At 40.8% G+C, this 21,802-nt stretch overlaps 3 protein-coding genes across 3 annotated transcripts; 2 read left to right on the plus strand and 1 right to left on the minus strand.

The window, feature by feature from the left end:
- The first annotated feature begins 317 nt into the window (after positions 1-317).
- Positions 318-1,086, plus strand: LOC106394543. Its single transcript, XM_013835110.3, has one exon. The coding sequence runs from the start codon at positions 405-407 to the stop codon at positions 819-821; it is 417 nt and encodes a 138-aa protein (XP_013690564.1). The 5' UTR covers positions 318-404; the 3' UTR covers positions 822-1,086.
- A 12,389-nt stretch (positions 1,087-13,475) lies between these two features.
- Positions 13,476-17,920, plus strand: LOC106393163 (meiosis-specific protein ASY2-like). The gene is made up of 8 exons (XM_013833895.2): positions 13,476-13,992; positions 14,038-14,172; positions 14,253-14,275; positions 14,320-14,466; positions 14,583-15,125; positions 15,324-15,665; positions 17,233-17,802; positions 17,849-17,920. Exons 1-8 carry the CDS (start codon positions 13,476-13,478, stop codon positions 17,918-17,920), a joined length of 2,349 nt encoding a protein of 782 aa, XP_013689349.2.
- Positions 17,921-19,165: 1,245 nt separating this feature from the next.
- Positions 19,166-21,390, minus strand: LOC106393164. Its single transcript, XM_013833896.1, has 2 exons — positions 21,098-21,390; positions 19,166-20,198 (listed from the first exon to the last, which is right to left on the minus strand). The coding sequence occupies exons 1-2, from the start codon at positions 21,388-21,390 to the stop codon at positions 19,166-19,168; spliced, it is 1,326 nt and encodes a 441-aa protein (XP_013689350.1).
- Between the last annotated feature and the right edge of the window lie 412 nt (positions 21,391-21,802).

Genomic DNA, 21,802 nt, shown 5'->3' on the forward strand with positions numbered 1-21,802 from the left:
CTGTTAGAGGAATAATGCCTTTGATAAAAATAATAGAGAGGAATAATGCCTAATACAATTTGGTTATATTCGATTCCATGTACAGGTATGTGTTGGCTACACGTATAGATAAATTATTTTCTTTTGAATATATCAGAGCTTACACGTCTACTATACGTTGGATAACATAACACCATAGAAAATGAGTGTTCTAATGCAAATTCAAGCGGATAATACCTACAAATATATTTCACTAAAAAGTAATCGAAAGCTCTTGTTAAAGATTATGTTAAGTTCCTTTAGTAACGGAGAAGCTTTTTAATTCTATATAAAGGTGGTTAGCTTTCTTTCCCAAATCAAACTGAATCCAAAGAAACTAAGATAAAACATAGAAACAAAACACCTTTCATCTCTTTCATATTAAAATGGCAATGGCTCAAAAGGATAGGAATACAAGGATGGCTCAAAGGGCCTTTGAAATGGTCGATAAGGTGTACGGTAGGTCCCATAAAATAAGCCCTCCAGTACTATATGTTCCTAGAGATGAGTCTGCTCCTCGTTTTAACCAAAAACCTTATGAATATGGTGGTCCAAAAGTTTATACCGTAAAAGAGGGAACTAATACTACTAGTTGCCGCCGAGTCATTTATCAGTATTCAAAGGAGTCAACCACAAAGGAACCGGTTGTTTCTCCCCCCACGGAACATATTCAATACTTCGGTGGTGTCCATCCTCATATGGGCCATGCAAACAGATTTGAGACTGCGAAAGGACGGCCTATTAGCTGCGACGAGGCCGTCCAACTCTATGGAGGGGTTCTTATAAGGGAATATCGTAAATAAGCGGGGGAAACTAAAATAATGTTGAAGATGGAGGGTGAGTTTGTATAAAAGTATTTATAGTTGTTATTTCTGATTACGGAAAAGTGCAGACCAACACATATCCTTAAGCTTGTCGTAATGGTTTTCACTTAGAATAAGCTTTAGATCACTACCAAGTGTTTGTGTCTGTTAAGTATCAACAAGTACTTCAAGTTGAAGCTTTATGTAAAATAAAATCCTAGGGTGTTACTTCTGATGATGATAAATAATATGCTTTCTTAATGCATTCATATATGTTCTTAACTCATTGTAAACATAAATGACCAAATAAGTGGATATAAAAACACTTACATGCATGTCAAATATAGCCAGTGTATAGAACTTCCAATATATGAAACGAGTTTATATATGCTACACGAAAAATAATAAAAATATATTACAAAATATAGCTAAGCTTCTTTTCTTAATCCGGAGGTGATTTTTAGTTGTTATCTTAAACCCGGAGGATTGTTGTCGGATTGGAACCCGGAGATTATATTTGTCTTGGTCTCAGACTGTATTCTTTGTAAACAGGAAAACCAACATTTATTATAGAGATGTCAATTGGGCTCTCACTTCCCGGACCGCTGCGGGTTTGTCTTGGGCGGCAAACGGCGGGCCTGTCCCGCGCGGGATGCGGTCCTGAAAATAGCTGCCCAATCCCGTACTACATTCTTTGCAGGCTTTCGCGGGCCGTCCGCGGGATATTAGATATTACACTGTGTACTTCTTCCTGCACGAACAAACATAAACAAGAATGAGTTTCTGCAGGAACAAACACCAAACAAGAATGACTTGATCATAGCAAAGTCTATTTCTAATCTTATAGGAATACCATGAAGACACAACACAAGTATTTGGCAATTTAATTATGAAGCACAATGCGTGTACGTATACGTGTCTAGCACGATTTAATTATCAAGCACAATACCATGAAAAAACAATACGTGTACGTGTAGCTATGGAGATTAGTCTTTCAGCTGATATGCATCATTGTTATATGCATATATAGATTAGTTGACAAGGCTGTAACTACATATAGCTTAGTCTTGTTGCTGACTTGATAATAGGAAAATCTCTTTCATGTTATCTTAACCAAAATACCAATGTAATAAAGCAAAACACAAGAAATCCCACATTGTACCAAAGACACCATTATATACAAATCAAAATGTATACGCAAATAATGTGTGACGTTGCGCGCCTCATCATTTCCATGCCAAACAAAGCCTGAGAAGCCCAATATGTTTGTCTTGATCTGAGCAGCCTGTTCAAACATTAAGAATGAGTCATACATAAACATGATTAGTAGATTTGAGGCTAACATAAGAGCTGCAGAACTTGAGTCCAAACTACTGATCAAAATCCACAAGAGTATGCATGTGATTGACAATTTAGAATTGTGTGCAGTAACTTTAAATTTTCATCAGACGTCTTCCTCGTTACCTTGTAAGCAACTACAGAGAAACATTTAAGATATATATTTCATTTCAATTGCAAATTAGATGAACAAAACGAAACCAGTAAAGGAAGTTCAAATGTTTCTAGGATATATGTTTTGGTTTGCAGGGATTCAACAAGATTCAAAACGTCATGAACATACCGCTGGGAATATCTTTGAGACATGGACCTTGCCCCTGTAATATCCAAAAGATAATTATGAACACATGTAGCAACAAAGTTCTATTTAACTCAGGAATGTACTGGCAAAACCTTTTCAATATGGAATTCTCTCGAAGAGTTTGTATCAATCACTGCGACAAGCCTCTCAACAGATTTCCTCTCAGTTTTTTTTTTTTTTAACCTCTCAGTTTTTTTTTAACCATCAGTTTATTTTTGCTTCAGGGGGTTCTGGACTTGGATCCGTTGCATCAGTTTATTATTTACTAAGTACACATGCAGAAATAGTAATCAAAATATATAAAGTCTAGAGTTCATGAGAGGAAGAAAATATATACCTTTTGGTCGGTGACGAGGAGAAGGTAGTGGCTCGATGAAGAAGAATAGCTACGACATGCGGTGGTAGATCGATGAAGAAGAGAATCTCTGGTGGTGGCTTGATGAAGCAGAGAAGCTCCAGTGGAGGCTCGAGGAATATTGGAGAGAAGATCCCACATCGGAAATATGAAAGGGACTTGGGCCAATCCACTAATTGCCAATTGGTTTGAAGTTGGAAGCCTAAGAAACTTATCATGGTATCAGAACGGGCCCAATACCCTGACCCATTAATTTTGGCCCGGACAGTGTCCCGATCATCCCATTAGCTGATGGCCCATAGAAGACTCAGTTCCACCGAGATCACTAGAAAATAAAGCATAATTTCGGAGGAGGTATGATGGATTCTGCGAGATTAATGGTTATACGCACCATTATCTCGAGGGAGGGTATTGGAGAGATGATTCCACATCGGAAATATGAAAGGGACTTGAGTAATATATAAGGGACTTAGGCCAATCCACTAATTGCCAATTAGTTTGAAGTTGGAAGCCTGTGAAACTTATCAAGGAAGAAGAGAATCTCTGGTGGTTGATCGAGAAGATAAGAAGCTCCGGTGGTTCTGCGAAGACAAAGAGAGGCTTCGGTGGTGGAAAGAAAAGGAAGCTCTTCTGCTGGAACTCGAACATGATGTGGTCACCAGAAGCACTGTCGCACGTCGGACATCAAACGGCCATTGTTGGAGCCTCCATTTCTTCCCACGGTCATTGTCGAGCTCCATCGTGTTTCACTCTTTCTTTTTTTTTTTTTTTTCAGGTGAAGACAGCGAATCGTCGAGATGCGGTTGATGTGGGCCGTCCCGCGGTTGAGGTGGGTCATCCCGCTTTAAACCCGGTACCGTACAGTCCCGCAAGGCCCAAAATTTTGCGGGTAATGAATTCCTAGGCCCAAACCCACCCCTAACCAACCCCTAACGGGCCAGACCCGCAGTCCAATACCCAGTTTGATATCTCTAATTTATTATATTACTTATATATAATATTGAGTATTTGCACTCTCTACATTAGCTTTATTGGATATTTAGGCAAATACACATTTTGGGTATTCTTTGATATTGGTGAATTTTGTTTGGACCGTTATACCCCTAATATTGATCGATGTTATAATTCCATAAACTTGTAGCATGAATCTTATTTTTTGATTTTATTTCTTACTAGAGTTTTTCTCCGCGCTTCGCGCGGATTATATATTTTGAGTTGTTACAATTATATTTGTTTCACCAAAAAATTTCAAATTGACCTTTAGAATACAATATATAATTTGAATATATTTTACGTGACTGATATATTTTTTAATGTAAATCTATTGTTTAGAAAAAAAATTACATTGTTTTACCATTTTTTTATTCTTTGGCCATTTTCAAAAAAATAGTATTAATTTTTCTACAGTTAAAATGATTTTAAAATATGATTTAACTGATATATACAGTATTATATAATATATTATGTAATACATATTAGTTTTAGGTTTCGAACAGAACATGAAAATATTGCTCTACTAACTCAAAAAAATTGCACTACGAACTCAGAAATACGAATGTTTTCTGTTTACCCAAAGCGATAAAGTATGAACAAGACTTGGGTTCACCCCTAAGGTGAACCTTTAAATTCACTTCTGCTCTTATTATCAATCAAAATGTCACTTAGATTAATAATAAAATAAATTAATTTTATTTAAAAAAATTTGAGATAATTGAAAAAAATAATAACGCCAATTTTAATGATGCTAACGCCACTAACTAAACCCTAAATTTTAAATCTATACCCTAAACACTAAACCCTAAACTCTAAACCCAAATCCTAAACCCAAATCCTAAAACCAAATCCTAAATCCTAAACCCTAAACCCAAATCCTAAACCCTAAACCCAAACCGTAAACCCTAAACCCAAACCCTATATCCTAAACCCAAGCCATAGACTCTAAACTCAAACCATATATCCAAACGTAATCCCTACACCCTAAACTCAAATCGTAAACCCTGAACCCAAATCTTATATCATAAAGGTTTGGGTTAATGTTGATATTGTTTCTTTCAGGTTTAAGATTTGGGTTTAGAGTCTAGGTTTGGGTTTAGGATCTAGGTTTGGGTTTAAGGTCTAGGGTTTGGGTTTAGAGTTTACGGTTTGGGTTTAGGGTTTGGGATTTAGGTTTAAGATATAGGGTTTGAGTTTAGGGTTTAGAGTTTGGGTTTTGAATTTAGGTTTTAGGGTTTAGATTTAAGGTTTAGGGTTTAAAATTTAATATTTAGGGCTTAGTTAGTGGCGTTAGGGTTATTAAAATGAGCGTCGTTATTTTTTTCACTTATTTTTGATTTTTTTTTTTAAAAATAATGTATTTTATTATTAATCCATGTGGCAATTTGATTGGTAATAAGAGGAAAAGTTAATTTAAAGGTTCACCTTTGGGGTGACCCTAAGTTTTGTTCATAAAGTATTAGTAATAATTGGTATGTTAGCAGTAAACTCAACTAATAACATCACACAAACGAATTATTGTAGTAACAAAATATCATTTCGTAATAAAAGTATACTCAATTTTATTGATGTTTATAGTTTTATTTCAAAAGAGTCAAAATGTATGAAATTGAATAGTTTGAGATTAAATGTTAGAGACTGTTAATTAAAAAAATTATAAAAAGAGTGGATAGGAATAATATTATTTAATAAATGATCAATTAAATAAGTGTATTACATGTTAGAATGACATAAGTTACATGGAAAGAATATCTAAAACTTCTAAAAACACAGAGACATGTAGAAGAAGAGACCAACCTCAACTCAGATGTCACATTATCCTCTTCTCAGTTTCTTCTACTTTCATTGGTACTTTTGAGCTTTAGAGTCAGATGAACTAAAAGGGTATGTATACGACCTTTTCTTCTTATGAGTAGTTCACTTGAATATTGCCTCTTCATAATATTTTCTGTACCATCTTCTTCTTCAGACTTCTCTACTCTTTGTTTCCTACTCACCTTTTTTTCCTTGATCTATTGATGGTATTCAGATTGCTTGACCTGGTTAGAAGTAGTTTTTTAATAATAATAATATTTATGCAACTTTTTGTGCAGCCTTTATTAGTGTTAGAAGTGGTGTCATTACAGATTGATTAGTTAGAACTATGTAAGGACCATAGTGATCACGTCCTTAAAGAAAACTGTAGAGCATGCTTGCACAAAAAAATGGGAAAGGTTGATATACGAATGTTCACTCCATGCAGACGGATTAAGGTTTTCTAAGAACACATATGTAGACATAGTTACCTTTGTACACATAAAAAAGCCTTAATTACCAAAAATAGTTGTGCCCAGGAGATGAAAAAAAGTGGAAAGGGAAGAACATCTTACCGATTTCAGAAGCATTCATTAATTCACCATCTTGTTTGACACCTTCAGATTCAGCATTTTTATTATAACCTACAATGTAGAGGAGTTTCTTCTCCAGTCTCTGAAAGCATCATGCAGTTCGATAATCTCAGCAAGTGTATCCAATAATTTATTATTTGCATGCATAGAGACAGAAAATAGCCTAATTTGAGATACACGTAAAAGTTTTTTTCTTGCAATACGCGCAGAAAATGGATTTAAATATATTATGTTTAGGATTGAAAATTTTAAATAATGTTAAGAAGTTATTTGATATGTTTAATTAATTTTTGTTTCGATGCTGATATTGTGCAATGTGAAAGTTTTTCATAGTGGGGAAGATTAAATTTGTGAAAAATAGATGAGAATGTATTAGTTTAAAAAAAAAAATAGATGAGAATAGAGTTGGGTGCCCTTAGTTTAGCAGAAAACGTAATACATTATTCGGTGGGACATGAATAAAAGGAATAGGAAGAGTTGAAGTTTTTCTTTTCCTCTCTAGAGTTATTGTTTCTTAACATATTTTTTCAATTTATATTTTTCAAATATAAGTATATTTAGGATTAACTACAATCACGAATTAGATAATTTAACAGTAAATAATTTTTCAATATATAGGATTGTATAATATATAAATCTGTAATAAGAATAAGAATATATTTGAATATAAATAAACTAAAAGTAAAAGTTTGTTGGGTATTGAAGCGTAATATTATGGATTGGGTATTGAAAACTTTTAAAAGAGTTGCTTACTTATTATTATAATATAACAAAAAAATATCTTTTTAAAAAATATTTTGAGTATTCAAAATTTAAATAAACAATCGGCTAAGTTCAAAATTGTGAAACTTGTAGTAGAACAATAACCGATTATTTATACAAAATTAGAATTTAAAATAAATTATAGATGAAATTTGTATATTCTGTATAACTGTACATTTGTTAATTCTAAATTGAATAGTTTAAATGTTAAGAAATATAAAAAATATGAAATAGACAATTGAAATGCATAAAATATATATTGCAACATGTGTTAAGTAGATAATCTGCTCGATAGGTAAAATTAATTATGTTGCCAAAATATATATTAATTATTATAGCCATGAAGAAAGTTCCCCGAGGTGGGTTTTATCAGTTTTGTTTGAAAGGTAAGCACCAGTAACTTTTCAATATTGTAAAATCAGTCTTCAGAAAATAAATTCAGATATACAGTTGATAAATAGAAAATAATTACAAATTGTCAAGAGAATTGATACATAAGATGGTAAGAAATTACATAATGTTGTTGTTCTTGGCTTTTTGCCACTATCTTCTAAACAACATGCATGAAACCTTTGTCTAGACCCTTTTAAGGTCCTCCTTTGGGTTCTCTTTTGAGTCCTCATCGAAACGCTTTTCGTTTCATCTCAATCGGAGTTTCCGTTGAGATTTTACGACGAAAACAAGTATGACTCTTCTTGGCTTGCTTCCACTTGCTACGTAACGACCTGTCAGACCTTCACTCGCTATATAGCGACCTGTAAGGCCTCATAAAGGTCCTCTTTTTGGTTCTCTTTTGAGTCCTCATCGAAACGCTTTTCGTTTCATTTCAATCGGAGTTTCCGTTGAGATTTTACGACGAAAACAAGTAAGACTCTTCTTGGCTTGCTTCCACTCGCTATGTAGCGACCTGTCAGACCTTCATTCGCTACATAGCGACCTGTCAGGCCTCAGAAAGGTCCTCCTTTAGGTTCTCTTTTGAATTCTCATCGAAACGCTTTTCGTTTCGTCTCAATCAGAGTTTCCGTTGAGATTTTACAACGAAAACAAGTAAGACTCATCTAAACTCCTTCGCTTGCTCCTACTCGCCCTAACCTCCATATTTGTGTTCTCTTTCAATCTCGATCGAAACGTCTCTTGTTTCGTCTTGATTGGAGTTACCATTGAAACTTTGCGATAAAAAAAAAACCCCCCGCAAAGACTTGTTTTCTCACATGGATTCAGATTAATCGTATAAGAAGGCAACGGTTAATTTAACACCTTAGCCGCCTTAACTACACGATTACGTTGAACTTTTTAATAAAAATTGATGTCGTATCTAAGGAGAATATAACAGCCAAGTTCGGAAGATAAATGTCAAGTTTAAAGGATAAAGACCAATATCGAAAATGGCGAACATACACGAGAAGAGGAAGGGGAAATAAGCAAGCAAAACTGAGAAGAGACAAAACTGCGTCTTCGAGAGAACTAAGGTATTTCCAACTTGAAATTTTTGAAATCAGACTTGGAATTTTCGTAGGAAATTATTAAGAAATAAAAACGCATTTGAGACTGCCATAGAACTTTAGGGAACGTAAAACTTAGGTGGATAGTCTAGCGAACTAAGTCTTAGGCGATTTTTCTTGTCTCGATATATCGTTCCATAACTGTTCAGCCAGATCTTGCAAACCGATCTAAACTCTCCGAAAATCGAGAAACGATCGCCACGCATATCAAGCTCGCTTCCTAAGGAGAGAAAAAACTAGAGACATGAACATCGTCTTAAAACCAATTCGTTTCTAGCTATTTTCTCGGAACCAACATATTCCAAGTCGGCAAAATGGAAACAAATCAAATCACAGTCCAAGCGTCGTCTTTAAATCGTCAAGGATTATTGATCATTCCAAACCTTAGAAGAAGAAACGTACACAACCCTTCAAAGTATCGTTTCAACTGTTTTCTTTCGTAAAAAAAGGGAGTAGGTACGTATACTATACTCGTATACTCCCAAACTTCAAAAACTTTTGCAAATCGTCAAGAAAACGATTTTGTCAAAACAAATCGTCTCAAATAGGCAAACGACAATCTGAAATTCGTCTAAACGCTAGCAATATATCCAGACGATCATGAACATAATCTCAAAGACTATACATCATTTCTTGTCGCAATCATGCGTACAGAAAACATATACCAATATCAAACTGAAACTCGACGATTAGCCAAAGTATTGAAGCCCTTTCCAGTTGTGGAAAGCCAGTTTCGTTTAAAAATTTCTACGAGAAATCTTCAATCACCAAAGCATTTCTTTCAGTTTCCGTTGTACCAAGTGAGTCACGGAAAAGCATCGAAAACATTTGTGACGAAGAAAACTCGAGAATAGATGTAGCATCATGCACAAAGAGACGCTTTCCTCCCGATGGTGGCTAGATCCACCTCTGGTTGACCAATTTGTTCCAGAAACGAATGTGTCATGAGAATCCTTTCATAAAACCTATGAAAAACGTTCTGCGACTAGATCGTAATGAAATAAACTTCGGTAACACTCCATAAGTAACTCCAAGCAACTTTCACCTAGGATCGAAATCACAGCAGAAACGTTTCTCGTGAAACCCACAGAAACAACGCAACTTTAACATATGTTTACATATCACCGATCTACAACCTTCGTAAAACCGGTCCCCGTTACTTACGCGAAAAATCCTTCGTACAATCAGACCAAGTCTTACGAAGAAACTTTCTAAAGTTAACATAACAGGCTTCATGAAGAACCATGCGGCTCGCTGGCTTCTGCTTTTCTTTTCCCTCGGTCACATCCGAGAAGGCAGTCGTCCCGCCACTGACTCCACACTGGTTATGTAGCAAACCTCTTGGGCTTCGTCTTCCTCAGGCAAAAAAGATTCGATTTTCATAAGACTATAGGTCACCTTATACGAAATATTCGTCGTATAACTGAAACCTAGAGCGGAGAATCGTTTTCTACGACTATCGGCCATATTAGCATGGATAACCCCGGCAAACTTGGCCTATCAATCTCGACAAGCGCTCTTTGGCCCTCGGTCAATTACGCCTTCCACTAAAGGTCCAAACCAATATTTGACATCCCCTTTAAGGACGATCGTAAACTAACATGACCTTAAATGTTAAAGTACCATGGTCTAATCCTTGACCTACAACATCCTTGGCTATCTGAGTGAACACATCCCTCACGCCAAGCCAAACTATTTGAGAAACCATAGCTCCATCACTTAACGGCTAAATGACAATCTACGATTTGTCTAAAAACGTCGTGTGACTATTAAGAGAATAATTATCATATAGCCTACAATCGGAAGTCATATGATAAATTCTTCGTAACGAAACTCAGTCCTAACAACCAAATGGTTAAAGGAAGATCTAAACTTTTCGAAAATTGACCGAGTTCAATACGCTCCACAATTCACTTTAAGCCCGCAACGTTTTACCCATAATACGCGGCATGTAAGGAAAGGTTCGTAACAAAGCTTCTAGAGCTATACAAAATATCCTAAAAAATGCACGAAATAGATCTCGGAAAGCCAACACTTCCCAAATCACTATGAAGGAAAACGCTTCTTCCCATGGAAAAATTTACGCGACACCTCAGTCCTAATCCCTCGATCGCAAATCAAATTATTAGCATCCAAACAGGAACAACAATTTTGGCTGCGAACATCCGTAGCCAAACAAGAACATTTCTCAAACGCAGGGCTAAGACTAAACCCTTGCTACATCGCAAAACATCTTCAAGCCGGCGAACATTTCAAGCACGAAACGAGGCGTACGAAAGAATAACAAATCTTCAGCCTCGCGAGACGTCGCAGACGCCTTAAGATTTGTTCTTCGACGAAATTTTCTTCCTTGATAAAAACACTTTCTTGGAAGACCAGACAGTCATACGCACTAACATCTTCTCAAAGCATATCCTTTGCGAAGACTCGAAACGGTATTTTCTACCATTAAGTTTGTTGCTGATCACAACGAACTCTTAACGTCCTAAACAGACTTAGCCATCTCGTGGAGATGACTCTCGTACATCCGACACAAGGATAATAGCGCTATAAAAGAAACCCAAAATTTTTGGTCAGCACTTCCAGGAGGCTTAAAAATTATCCTTGGAGAGATGCTCGGTTTTAACCATACAAGTCGTATAAGCCGAGAACCTATCGGGGACTTTAAATCGGTATGGAATGAGGATGAAACTGAAATGGGATACGTAAGTCGAATTAGTCATCGCACCCTCTAAAACCAGGAGTAAACCTAGGTCTTGCCCTAAACCCAGTGTACTGGTCTCTAACATCTCTAGGCATAGTATCAAAAACCTTGATACGAGATCTCAAAATTTGTCTCTTTGCCAATATTCAAGCGTTTTCAGAAATCCCGCAAGTTTACACACTGCGGAAAACTCTCGAAACAGATCACAGATATAGCAGTTCACACAGAGTTTGATTACAAGATGACAACTCGTAGTCTTCCTTCTACACCCATATAAAATGCCATCGGCAGCAACACGCCTGATAACCGCTACATAAAAACTAGACCGTAAAGGTCTCGCTGGAAAACAAGTCATAAGAACCTTAACTCCAAGATGAACTACGAAAGGCTTGATCCCTTCAACAAGAATACGTAGACAGCCATCAAAAGGCGCAGCCCCAATCTTATTGCGTTCTAGTTTTAGAACAGCGAGAAGACCGCTTACCACTGACTTTTTTGACCATTAATTCCGCCTAACTCACCTAACTTGCCTAACTTGCCAAGCCACTCGCTAGAACCTCACGCTATAAGCTCATGGTTCTAACGAGCTGGGGGGCTAACTATTGGGGTCAAAATCGGTCACGACAGAATCAATGTCTGAAAGTCTGTACAAATCGGCATGAACATTTTTACGAAAAATAAATCTTCGAAAAAGATTTATTTTTACGAAGAATCTTGCGGAGAAAACACATTCACGAAACAACGGACAAGAGCGCGAAAAAGGTCGCTACGCAACGATCGAATGCGTGTTCCGCTCGGTCGCTACGTAGCGACCGAGCTCGAGCTAAGCTCAGTCGCTATGTAGCGACCGAGCGTCTGTTCCGCTCGATCGCTACGTAGCGACCGAGCTCTTCCGAAACGTCGATACGACATTAGTCCATGCATTCTCGTCTACCCTTCGATGCTATCTTCCGAAAACCCTAGCGAACCCATTTCATGTTTCCCGCCATTCTAAGTCATCGATCAAAATTTCAGGTAAAAACCGCGGAAAGTTCGTTCTTTATCGAAAGAAGCCGTAATAAACGGTTCGAGTCAGAAGACGGCTCAAAGGGACCTAAGACATGACTCGAGGCCCAACTTATGATTTCTTAACCAACAGCCCGTAAGCCGCATGACGGTTTACGCTTGGTTCGCAAGAAAAGATAAATGTCAAGTTTCCGCGGATAAATACAAAATTTTGAAGATAATTACGAAGATCGGAAAAAATGGAATATCTCCATTTTTATGCTATGACGGCTTAAGGGCAGAAGAGGAAAAGCGTAAACCGACTTAGGAGCCAGGATATTAGGAGTCCTAGGCGAGAGGCATGGAGAGAGAACTTTTCAGAGCAAACTTAGCACTTAGGGCAATTAGGCAACTTTTTCGTTTTTGTTATTCGAGCTGCGACTCAATTAGGTTTAGCCGTCTTAGGGTTGTTAGAAATAGGAATCTCGCCGACAGCTCTCGAGCCCAGGCTTATACCTTGTTGTAAACGCTCATACGCAAAGTCGGAATAAGACTTCTCTTTGCTCTCTTTTTACGATTTCATATAATTTATCGTTGTTATCTCGTGTTCTGATTGCTTGGCTTGTGGTATTAGCAGATATCCAGGACCTCTGGGAAACTAGGGTTCTCCTACTTTCCTAATTAAAACGGAAATCGACAGTGCGAATTCCGGTTCCCACAATAGGTGCGAGTAGTGACCGAGAAGACTAGAGTGGTGGTTTGAGAAGTTCGGAGTGTGATGACTCTGGAGCCCTGACGCCTCCACAACAATCTTATCCGAGGATAAGATTAGCTTTTGGTGAGTCGGCACCTTCATCGTCGGTTTTAGTCGTCCTCAGAATGACAAGCCCGTCTTCGAAGAGTCGACTATCGCGCAAGGAAAAAGGGAAAGACATTGTTTACGCCCCGAGCCCAGGTGGAGATTTCTTGGTGAATGGTAGTCCGTTAGATGAATTCGATCTGATCCATCGTGACGCCATGCCGGATACGGAGAACATGAGTTTATCTCAGCGTCTTCTGGTCACCGAATCGCATAGGCAAATTCGGGAGGAAGCCGCCAATCGTACCGACATAGGCGCAAGCAGTGACCGAGAAGACCAGAGTGGTGGTTTGAGAAGTTCGGAGTGTGATGACTCTGGAGCCCTGACGCCTCCATAACGATCTTATCCGAGGGTTTGCTTCGATCAGATAGACTGCAGGCCTACGGTATATCATCCTAGCAGGATCTTTGAGGAACTTTCCCCACTTCCTCCGGAATCCTTGCGTGATCCGCGGGCTGAAGGCCAGTCATGGAGAACGTATTTGACTCCTGTTCCTCTCATAAGTCGGTGAAGGACTTACTGTGGCGGTATGGAGGCGCCGGCATCACTTACATTATTCCTTCCAATGGGCAACGTCCTTGGTCGCCTCCGGTTGGCTATCAGTGTGTCTACGAATCTTATTTCGGGGACCAGACAAAACTATGGTTCCCCATTCCCCGACTCGTTACGTCTTACGCATTTCGTCGGGACATTGCGATCTGCCAATTGCTCAACGGGTCACTGAGCATTACGGTCATGCTGATGGTGATGGCCGCGGAGATAGACATTTCGATGAGTGTGAGAGTGTTCGAGGAGTTGACTTTCACAAAGGCAGAACCGAACGCGATATTCTCGGTGAAGATGCGTTCGAACTACAACGTCTTGACCGGGCATCCCAACAAGACGAAAGACTGGCAGCGTTCGAATTTTTACGTCAAATGCGACGAATATGCCTTCACAGAGCCTCCTGGGGATGACTATCGTGTTCTCTGGAATAAAACACTTGGTAGATAAAGTTTATTAATGTCTCGTTGTACTTTTGTCATTGCAGTTCGCCATCCGAACACGATCGCATACCCGGAGAAGTTCTTTGAGAGTGCCCAGGCGATCGCAGCCCACAGCCATCTCCCCTGGCCTGATCTTAGTCGAGAGTGGATAAGGCGGCAACAGGCTCGAATTGCTAGAGGTAAGGTCGTCGGGCTTTTATTTCGTTAATACCTTCCTTCACGCTGACTTCACGTCTTGACCGTCTCTTTTGTTCTGCAGTCGATTGGGAGTCGATACTTCCGGTTGTGCTTGGCCCTCGTAAATCTCGCCTTTCCTTGTTTACTAGGAACAACAAAAGCTTTTGAACAAAGCCAGAGAGATGGAGGGAGTTCCAGACTTGAGTGCGCTGCTGAAAGGGCAACTCCAAATGTTGTCGACGAAGTCGTCTTCAGCTGGGGCCTCTGACGCTAGACGTGAGCTTGTTGAGGGAGACGTAAACTTTGAGTCACTGGCCCAGAATCCAAAAAGGAAACGACCGGCAAAGCGAAGAAACGTGCTGCCGAAGGAGAGTAGTCTGGCTTTCTCGAGAAAAATGCTCCTTTGGAGGAGGCCCCGTCTTCTGCTGATGCTTCTAAGGTCTCAAGAAAAAAGAAGAAGAAGAAGGACGGGAAGAAGAGACCTCGTGAGGATCCTTCTATTGGACAACAGGAGACCCCGGCGGTGGTTGGAGAGGACGATATGGAGACCCCTGTCCAGACTGGTTCTAATCGAGAGTCGCCTGAGGAACGTCCCAAGAAGAAAGTGAAGAAGAAAATGGTGGAAGAAGGGTTGGAAGATCCTTCGAGGAGTGGAGGAAAAGCCACTGGGTCTAGGGGTGAGCCTCGGAATGAGTCTCCATCGAGTGAGAGACTCGCTCCTTCGTTGGTGGTGAGGAAGGATGCTCGGAGTGAACGCTCTCTGCCGAAGAATGGGAGAATTGAATTCCCAGATCGTGTGGAGTTCTTGTATGACGAGAAGACCCCTTTAATGCTCAATCCTCTCCAGTGCGCGGAGCTGACGCGCCAGATCCGTGGTGGGACGAGGGAGTTGCCGCCAATCGGGGATCTATACTTCAAGGACGAGTACATTGACGCTGCTTCTGCGAGCAAACGTGTATCCTACTTTCCTCTCTCCCTCCCCCTTTTTTTACGAAGTCAAATAATACTTCTTCGTGGACTAAGGGGGACCATCCTTGTTTTTGGCATTGTGCATAGCGACGGGAGTATGAACTATCTCGTCGAAAAATACGACAGCGCCTTGAAGCAGATGATGATCTAACTAGGTGCATCGGAAAAACTTGTGCGGGCCAAGCTGAGCGTGATCGAGAGATTACGTGCCGAGAATAAGAAGGCTAGCGACAAAGTGGCTGAGGAGAAAGAAGTTCTCCGAGCTAAATTCGAAGAGCTTGAAGGCAAGCTAAAAGCCGATCGACTCGCGAAGAATGAGATGATGCGCGAGAAGAATCATCTGGAGCGAAACGGTTCTGCCCTTGAGAAGGAGAAGGCGGAACTCGAGGGAGAGAGGGACGCAGTCGTTGAGACGTTAGTCAAGGAGAGGCAACGCTTGAGGGACTCTCGAATCCGGGAAGTTACTTGCGAGAGGGTCAGGGTCCAAACTGCTATGGGGGACAAGTCCACTCGCTGCTTTGGTCGGGTGAGAGACTATTTGGCTCGTCTCGACGCCTTCGAGAAAGCCAAGAGCTTTGATATCTTGCATATTTACATTGTTTTATCCATTTATTCATGTGCATTTTCATCATATAGATTAGGATTTAGCCATGTCTAGGTTGCATTTTGCATACATATGTCTCTATTAGGTATTGGAGTACCACATGAAGTTCTTGGAGACATTTGAGTGCGTTTGGAGCTCAAAAGAGGTGATTAAGGTGATTGTTGGACGAGCAATGCATGGGAGCGACCTACCGGAGCGACGCCATGAACTCGCTCGCCATTTACGCTTCGGAGCGACCTCCTAGAGCGACAAGGTGAAGTCGCTCCAGCTCCTAGAGCGACCTCACCACAGCGACACCCAGAGGTCGCTCGGGTTGTGTCGATTTGAGAGCGACGAACAAGCCGGGAGCGACCTCCTAGAGCGACACCCTAAGGTCGCTCGCGTTTGTGGTTTCTGAGCAAGCCGGGAGCGATGTCTTCAGAGCGACACAGCCAGGTCGCTCGCGAGGAGACGACCCGGGAGCGACGTCTTCGGAGCGACACAGCCAGGTTGCTCGCGAAGAAATGACCCGGGAGCGACCTCTCGCAGCGACGTGCCGAGGTCGTTCCGCGTCTATTTGTTTGGCCGAATTCATGTTTTCTCAAGGGCCTTTTAGTCATTTCATTATGCATGTTTTTACTTTTCAAAAACCTATGCTTTAAGGACCTTTGGTAGCCACCAGAGGAGGACATCTTTTTTCTGAAGAACAACTAGTAAAACTACTTTTGATTCAGATTTCATTGCTTTCATCTTGTGTTCTTGTTGATTTCTTATCTATTTCTCTACATGATTAATCTGAAATCCAATATGGGTTTAAGAGGAATCATGGAGATTAGTGAGTAATCACCTTTTGAATTCATGGGTTAGGGAGATCAAGGGTGATTAGGTTAGTTCTAGGATGTTTAGGTGTAGATCATTCTTGTTCCTTGCTAGTAGAGTATTCTTTATACATCTTCTGAGTTGGCCACTCAAAAGTTGATCAATTTGCATTTCCCACCCAAAAGGTGTTTGATGAAATGCCTGAGACAACTCTCCTAAGCTTTTAGTATACTTTGCCAAAGACATTTGTTGTTAAAGGTGCTAAGATAGCTAATAGACTTGTTAGAAATGATTGCTTTCACATTATTCAACCAAAGACATTTGATGTTTGAGATATGTTAGCAAATGAGCATTCATCTAGACATAGAGCTTGCTTAGAATTGTGTCTAGGCTTAAGGTCGATAGTTTGATTGATCATTTGTCATCCTTAGTTCGATACTTGATCACCCAAGGTCTAATCCCTATGCCCATGAGTTCTCTTTTCCCTTAGTCAAGAAAGTATCATTCTGTAATTGCTTTCTAGTATTAGTAGTAGTTTAAAACTCATCTAAATCATTGGTTGCACTTAGATTAAGTGAGTACTTGCATTCTCGGTGCTTTGATATCCCTCAGAACTGGTTCGACATTCACTTATACTACAACGTTTGTTTTAGGAGACTTGAAACTCCTAACATCAAGCTTGTATGGGCAGGCATCAGGGACGAGAAAATGCCTCGAGGTACTAAGGGACAACGGAACGGAGATCCCGCAGGGCATGATAGATATATTTGCAGAGCAGGAGAAGCTTCATGAGGCCGAGGTCGCTAGACTTTGCCTCGACCCGCTCTCCGAGAGTGACCTTACTCTGTCCCCACTTAACCTTCCTTCTAGATTTGTTAGTGAGGAGTTTATGGCAACGCTCGACCCGTACGGGTCAAATGTCGGCTTGATTGGGTCCGACTTGGCTTCCCAGCTTATTACTTCACGCGAAGTCGGCGAGGATCAGTCCGCGGAGCCGACGGTAGATGTCACATCTGCTCCCAGAGAACAGGTTGCGGCTATGGAGAGGAGCCCCGAAAAAGAGAACCTCGAGGTGGACGACGCCTTAGCTAAGAAAGGGGGAACCGAGAAACTAGGCTCTGAGGGACCTGTTCTTGTTTCCGATACTTCTTCTGAGAGGCGAGGAGACGAGGAGGAGGGAAGTGATCAAGGTAGGAAGACGCTGTCACCGAGACCTAACGAGGAGGAAGTGACAAGCGAGATCGAGAGGAGTACTTCGAGCGTCCTACCTTTAGAAGTGAATCTTCTCGCTCCTGTTCCTACTCCAGTTGAGAGCCCAGGATCTCCCTGCTTCGAAACTCTTGACGGGGAGCGGAGAAGACGATGGTTCCGTTGCTTGAGCCTTCGTTTATGTTGTACTTTATTTACTACATCTTTTTGGAGTGTGTTTGTGGCCCTGGTGGGCCCTTTTGTTGTATGTTTAGATGCATTATCTCTTTGTCGGCGAGTTGCTATGTTAAGCAGGCCTTTTAAATTTTATGCGTGCCTCTTATAAGTTCTTACAAAGTTTGAGTAAGTCTCAATCTACCCGAAAATCTCATAGCGTGTTTGCTTAGAAATGACAGGTTTTTGATTCTTAACTTTTGCAAAACTGGTAGAAAAATAAATCACAGAAGGGCTTTTGTTGATCCTCGTCGCATTTCAGACGAGATAATGTCTAAGGACGCTATTCGATTCCGAAGGACGAGAATTTTGAATTTAAGAGAGGAAAGCTTTATCCGTGTTTCCAGTGACGGTCGAGTATTTGGGTAGCTTATCCTTTACTCGTCGGTCGGAAAAAGGGTATAGATTTCTCTCTTTTTAGTCGGTCAATGCGTTCGAGGCATAGGTGACTTGCGACCATTTTGGCCTTCAGCTAAGTGTCTGATCAGGGCATAGCTGAGTGGTGGGGTGTGAATATCCGCATACTGCCTGTTGGTGGTATGGGAATTGATCCTTCGTTGGTCGATTTGAGATCGAAACAAAGGTTTGATTTTGGTGTTGTTACAGCTGGATCAGTTAAGGCTGCCTACATACCTCGGTTGAGGATCAAGCCATTCGTAGTTCGTTTTTCCCCAGTAAAAGTGGCTGTTAAAAGCGAATTTACTCGGTTGAGTAGAAGTGACCGCGGAGGTGCATCTACTCGGTTTTTTTTTTTGACTATGACGATTCTAAGAGTAGAAACGACGTAGGTGCATTGAGTTTCATGCTCGAGGCACTTCTTCTCCACGCGACGTTTGAAGTCGGTAGAGGCCCGGTTTGACGACTTTGATGATCTTGTAAGGTCCTTCCCACCTAGATCCGAGTTTGCCGGCGTTCAGTTCCTTAGTTTTTTCGAACACTTTGCGCATGACGAGGTCGCCGAGTTCAAGGGGTCTGGCCCGAACCTTTTTGTTGTAATAGCTCTCTATCTGAAGCTGATAGTTTTGGATCCGTAGTAGAGCTTGGTCGCGTCGTTCTTCAATCTCGTCGAGGGCATTGAGCAGCATCTCCTTATTGAGTTCGACGTATTGGGGCATTTTCGAACGTCGGAGGCTTGAAACGTTGACTTCAGCGGGGGCCATAGCCTCGACGCCGTGTGCAAGAGAGAAGGGTGTTGATTTAGTCTATCCTCTTGGTGTCGTGCGGTGACTCCATAGGACTCCATCGAGTTCGTCGGCCCAATGACCCTTTTTCAGGTCTAGACGTTTCTTAATGTCGTCGATGATGACCTTGTTGGAGGATTCTGCTTGGCCATTTCCTTGCGGGTAGCGAGGGGTGGAAGGGCTTAGTTGGATGTTCCATTTGCTGCAAAACTCCTTGAAGTTGCCTGACATGAACTGTGATCCAGTATCGGTAACAATTTCATAAGGTAGACCGTGGCGGCAAATAATGTTCTTCCAGACGAAACCACAGACTTCCTTGTATGTGACTTGAGCGTAGGCTTCGGCCTCGATCCATTTGGTGAAGTAATCAGTGAGGACGAGAACGAAATATTTCTGGCGGGAACAGGGAAGAGGTCCTATGATTTCTATTGCCCATCGCATGAATGGATACGGTGCGGTCGTCGTTCGTAACATTTCAGTCGGACAATGGATGCTTGGTGCGTGCCGTTGGCACTTGTCGCAGCTTCTAACGTAGGACTCACAATCTGCGTTCATCGTCAGCCAGAAGAAGCCCAGGCTTCTCACTTTGATCGCCAAGGCTCGACCGCCTGAATGGTTCCCTCCAGCTCCTTCATGTGTCTCAGCTATAACCCTTTCGGTCTCGTCGCCGTGGATGCACATGAGGAGTACTTTACTCGCGGTCCATCGGTGTAGTTCATCGTCCAGGACAACATAATGGTCACTGCGTGTTTTTAGTCTGCGAGCAGCCCACTTCTCTGTCGGAAGTTCTCCCTTTCTAAGGTAGTCGATGAACTCAGTTCTCCAGTCAGGGCCGAACCCATCAGAATTTGGTGCGTTGGCCTTGGTGACTGGAGCTACGATGATAGTTTGGTCGGTCGAGATATCGATACTTGGTTTCTCAATGCGATGTATTGGGAAGGTTCGTTCAACCTGATCTTGAAGCTTGCTGCCAAGGGCTGCGAGAGCATCGGCACAGATGTTTTCCCCTCTGGAACTTTGGTGAGTTCGAAGAACTCGAACTCTGCTGCTAAGCCTGGTACGAGCTTGAGGTAGGCGTCCATCCGGTAGTTGTGGGCGTCGTAGTCGCCGCTAAACTTACTGGCAACCAATGTTTTTAAACCCGACCTGGACACTGAACCGGGTAACTTACCGGGTCGCTGGGTCGACCGCGGGCGAACCGCGGGTTAATAAATGAATTAATTTTATTATATAATAATATATCAGCTATGTAAATAAAAATATAGAAACTAAAGTTTAATATTTTCTAAATGTTTTTATAAACATAAAATAATAGTTTGGATATGTATATTTTTATGTTTAATAACATTCAGAAAATACTTAACTTTAATTTCTATATTTTTATTTTTATTTGATATACAAAATATCAAAAAATAGTTTAGACTATTTATAATTTTGTCTAACAAGGTAAGAGTTATGACATCTAAAAAAATAAAGACATAAAAATTATCAATATTTAAATGTTTAATGTGAATATTAAATTAAATTTCAAATACAAAATAAACCAAAAGTAAAAAATCATTATAATAAATTATCAATAACGAAAATAAATAAACACCAAATTACATCAACTAGTTTTGGTTCTCTCTACCATTGTTCACTTTATTTTCTTCAAGTGACGTAGTGAAATCTTCATTAAAATCTAAAAATCACAAATATAAAACTGAAAAGGAAAAACCTAACTTTTTTTTTGTCAGTATATAACTTCTTAATTAGAAATATAGAATATAAATATAATCTAAAAACATAATTAAAAATTAAAAAAAGAAGTAAAAATTATTTATTGGTTCAACCAGTGGTACAACCGGTATCGGGTTCCGGGTTCTACTGGGTTTTTGTGGATTTTTGCGGGTTTCTAAATATTGGGTTTTTCACAAAACCCAAACCGGATTTTTTCTGGGTTGCCAGGTTTACCGGTTCAACCGCGGGTCCGGGTCGGGTTTCATAACACTGCTGGCAACTAACTGTGAGTCGCAGTAGGCGCTTAGGCATTTAGCCTTGACAGCCTTTGCTAAGCGTAGTCCGGCGATCAAAGATTCATATTCTGCTTCATTATTCGAAGCCGGAAAACCGAAGCTGAAAGACTGTCTGATAAGTTCTCCTGTCGGAGACTGCAATTGGACTCCGGCCCCTGCGCCTTTGTTGGTCGAAGATCTGTCGACATGAAGTATCCAGTTTGGGTTTGGGAGAGCGAGGTCTTGCTCCATTTCTGGGGCTAGTTCGACTAAAAAATCCGCAAGAACCTGGGACTTTGCTGCCGTTCGGTTTTTGTACGATAGTGATATCGAGTTCACCGAGATCGATAGCCCAATTCGTTAGTCTTCCGGAACTGTTGGTATTCTGAAGTATTGTTCGGAGGGGCTGGTCGGTTAATACTTCCACCAAATGTGACTGGAAGTACGGGCGAAGCTTTCTTGTTGATTCGACGACGGCCAGCGCCATCTTCTCCAGAGTCGGATATCGCGTTTCCGGTCCCGTCATGCGCCTGCTTGTGTAGAAGATTGGCTTTTGTTCGCCGCGATCTTCTTTTATCAGAACACTGCTGACTGCTGCTTGTGACACTGCGACGTAAAGAGATAGAACGTCGCCAACATCTGACTTGGCGAGTACATGCGGCGT

This window comes from Brassica napus, chromosome C1 (genome assembly GCF_020379485.1).
Source record: "Brassica napus cultivar Da-Ae chromosome C1, Da-Ae, whole genome shotgun sequence".
Taxonomy (NCBI): domain Eukaryota; kingdom Viridiplantae; phylum Streptophyta; class Magnoliopsida; order Brassicales; family Brassicaceae; genus Brassica; species Brassica napus.

Bases quoted from the DNA above. Each gene is read 5' to 3' on its own strand.
- LOC106393163 (XM_013833895.2), top strand. From the start codon at position 13,476: ATGGAGAACGTATTTGACTCCTGTTCCTCTCATAAGTCGGTGAAGGAC. The intron at 13,993-14,037 runs GTAGATAAAGTT...TTGTCATTGCAG, and splicing joins TCTCTGGAATAAAACACTTG to TTCGCCATCCGAACACGATC. The intron at 14,276-14,319 runs GTTGTGCTTGGC...CTTGTTTACTAG, and splicing joins ATTGGGAGTCGATACTTCCG to GAACAACAAAAGCTTTTGAA.
- LOC106393164 (XM_013833896.1), bottom strand. From the start codon at position 21,390: ATGGAGCAAGACCTCGCTCTCCCAAACCCAAACTGGATACTTCATGTC. The intron at 20,199-21,097 runs GTAAACCTGGCA...AGCTCGTACCAG, and splicing joins CCGGACCCGCGGTTGAACCG to GCTTAGCAGCAGAGTTCGAG.
- LOC106394543 (XM_013835110.3), top strand. From the start codon at position 405: ATGGCAATGGCTCAAAAGGATAGGAATACAAGGATGGCTCAAAGGGCC.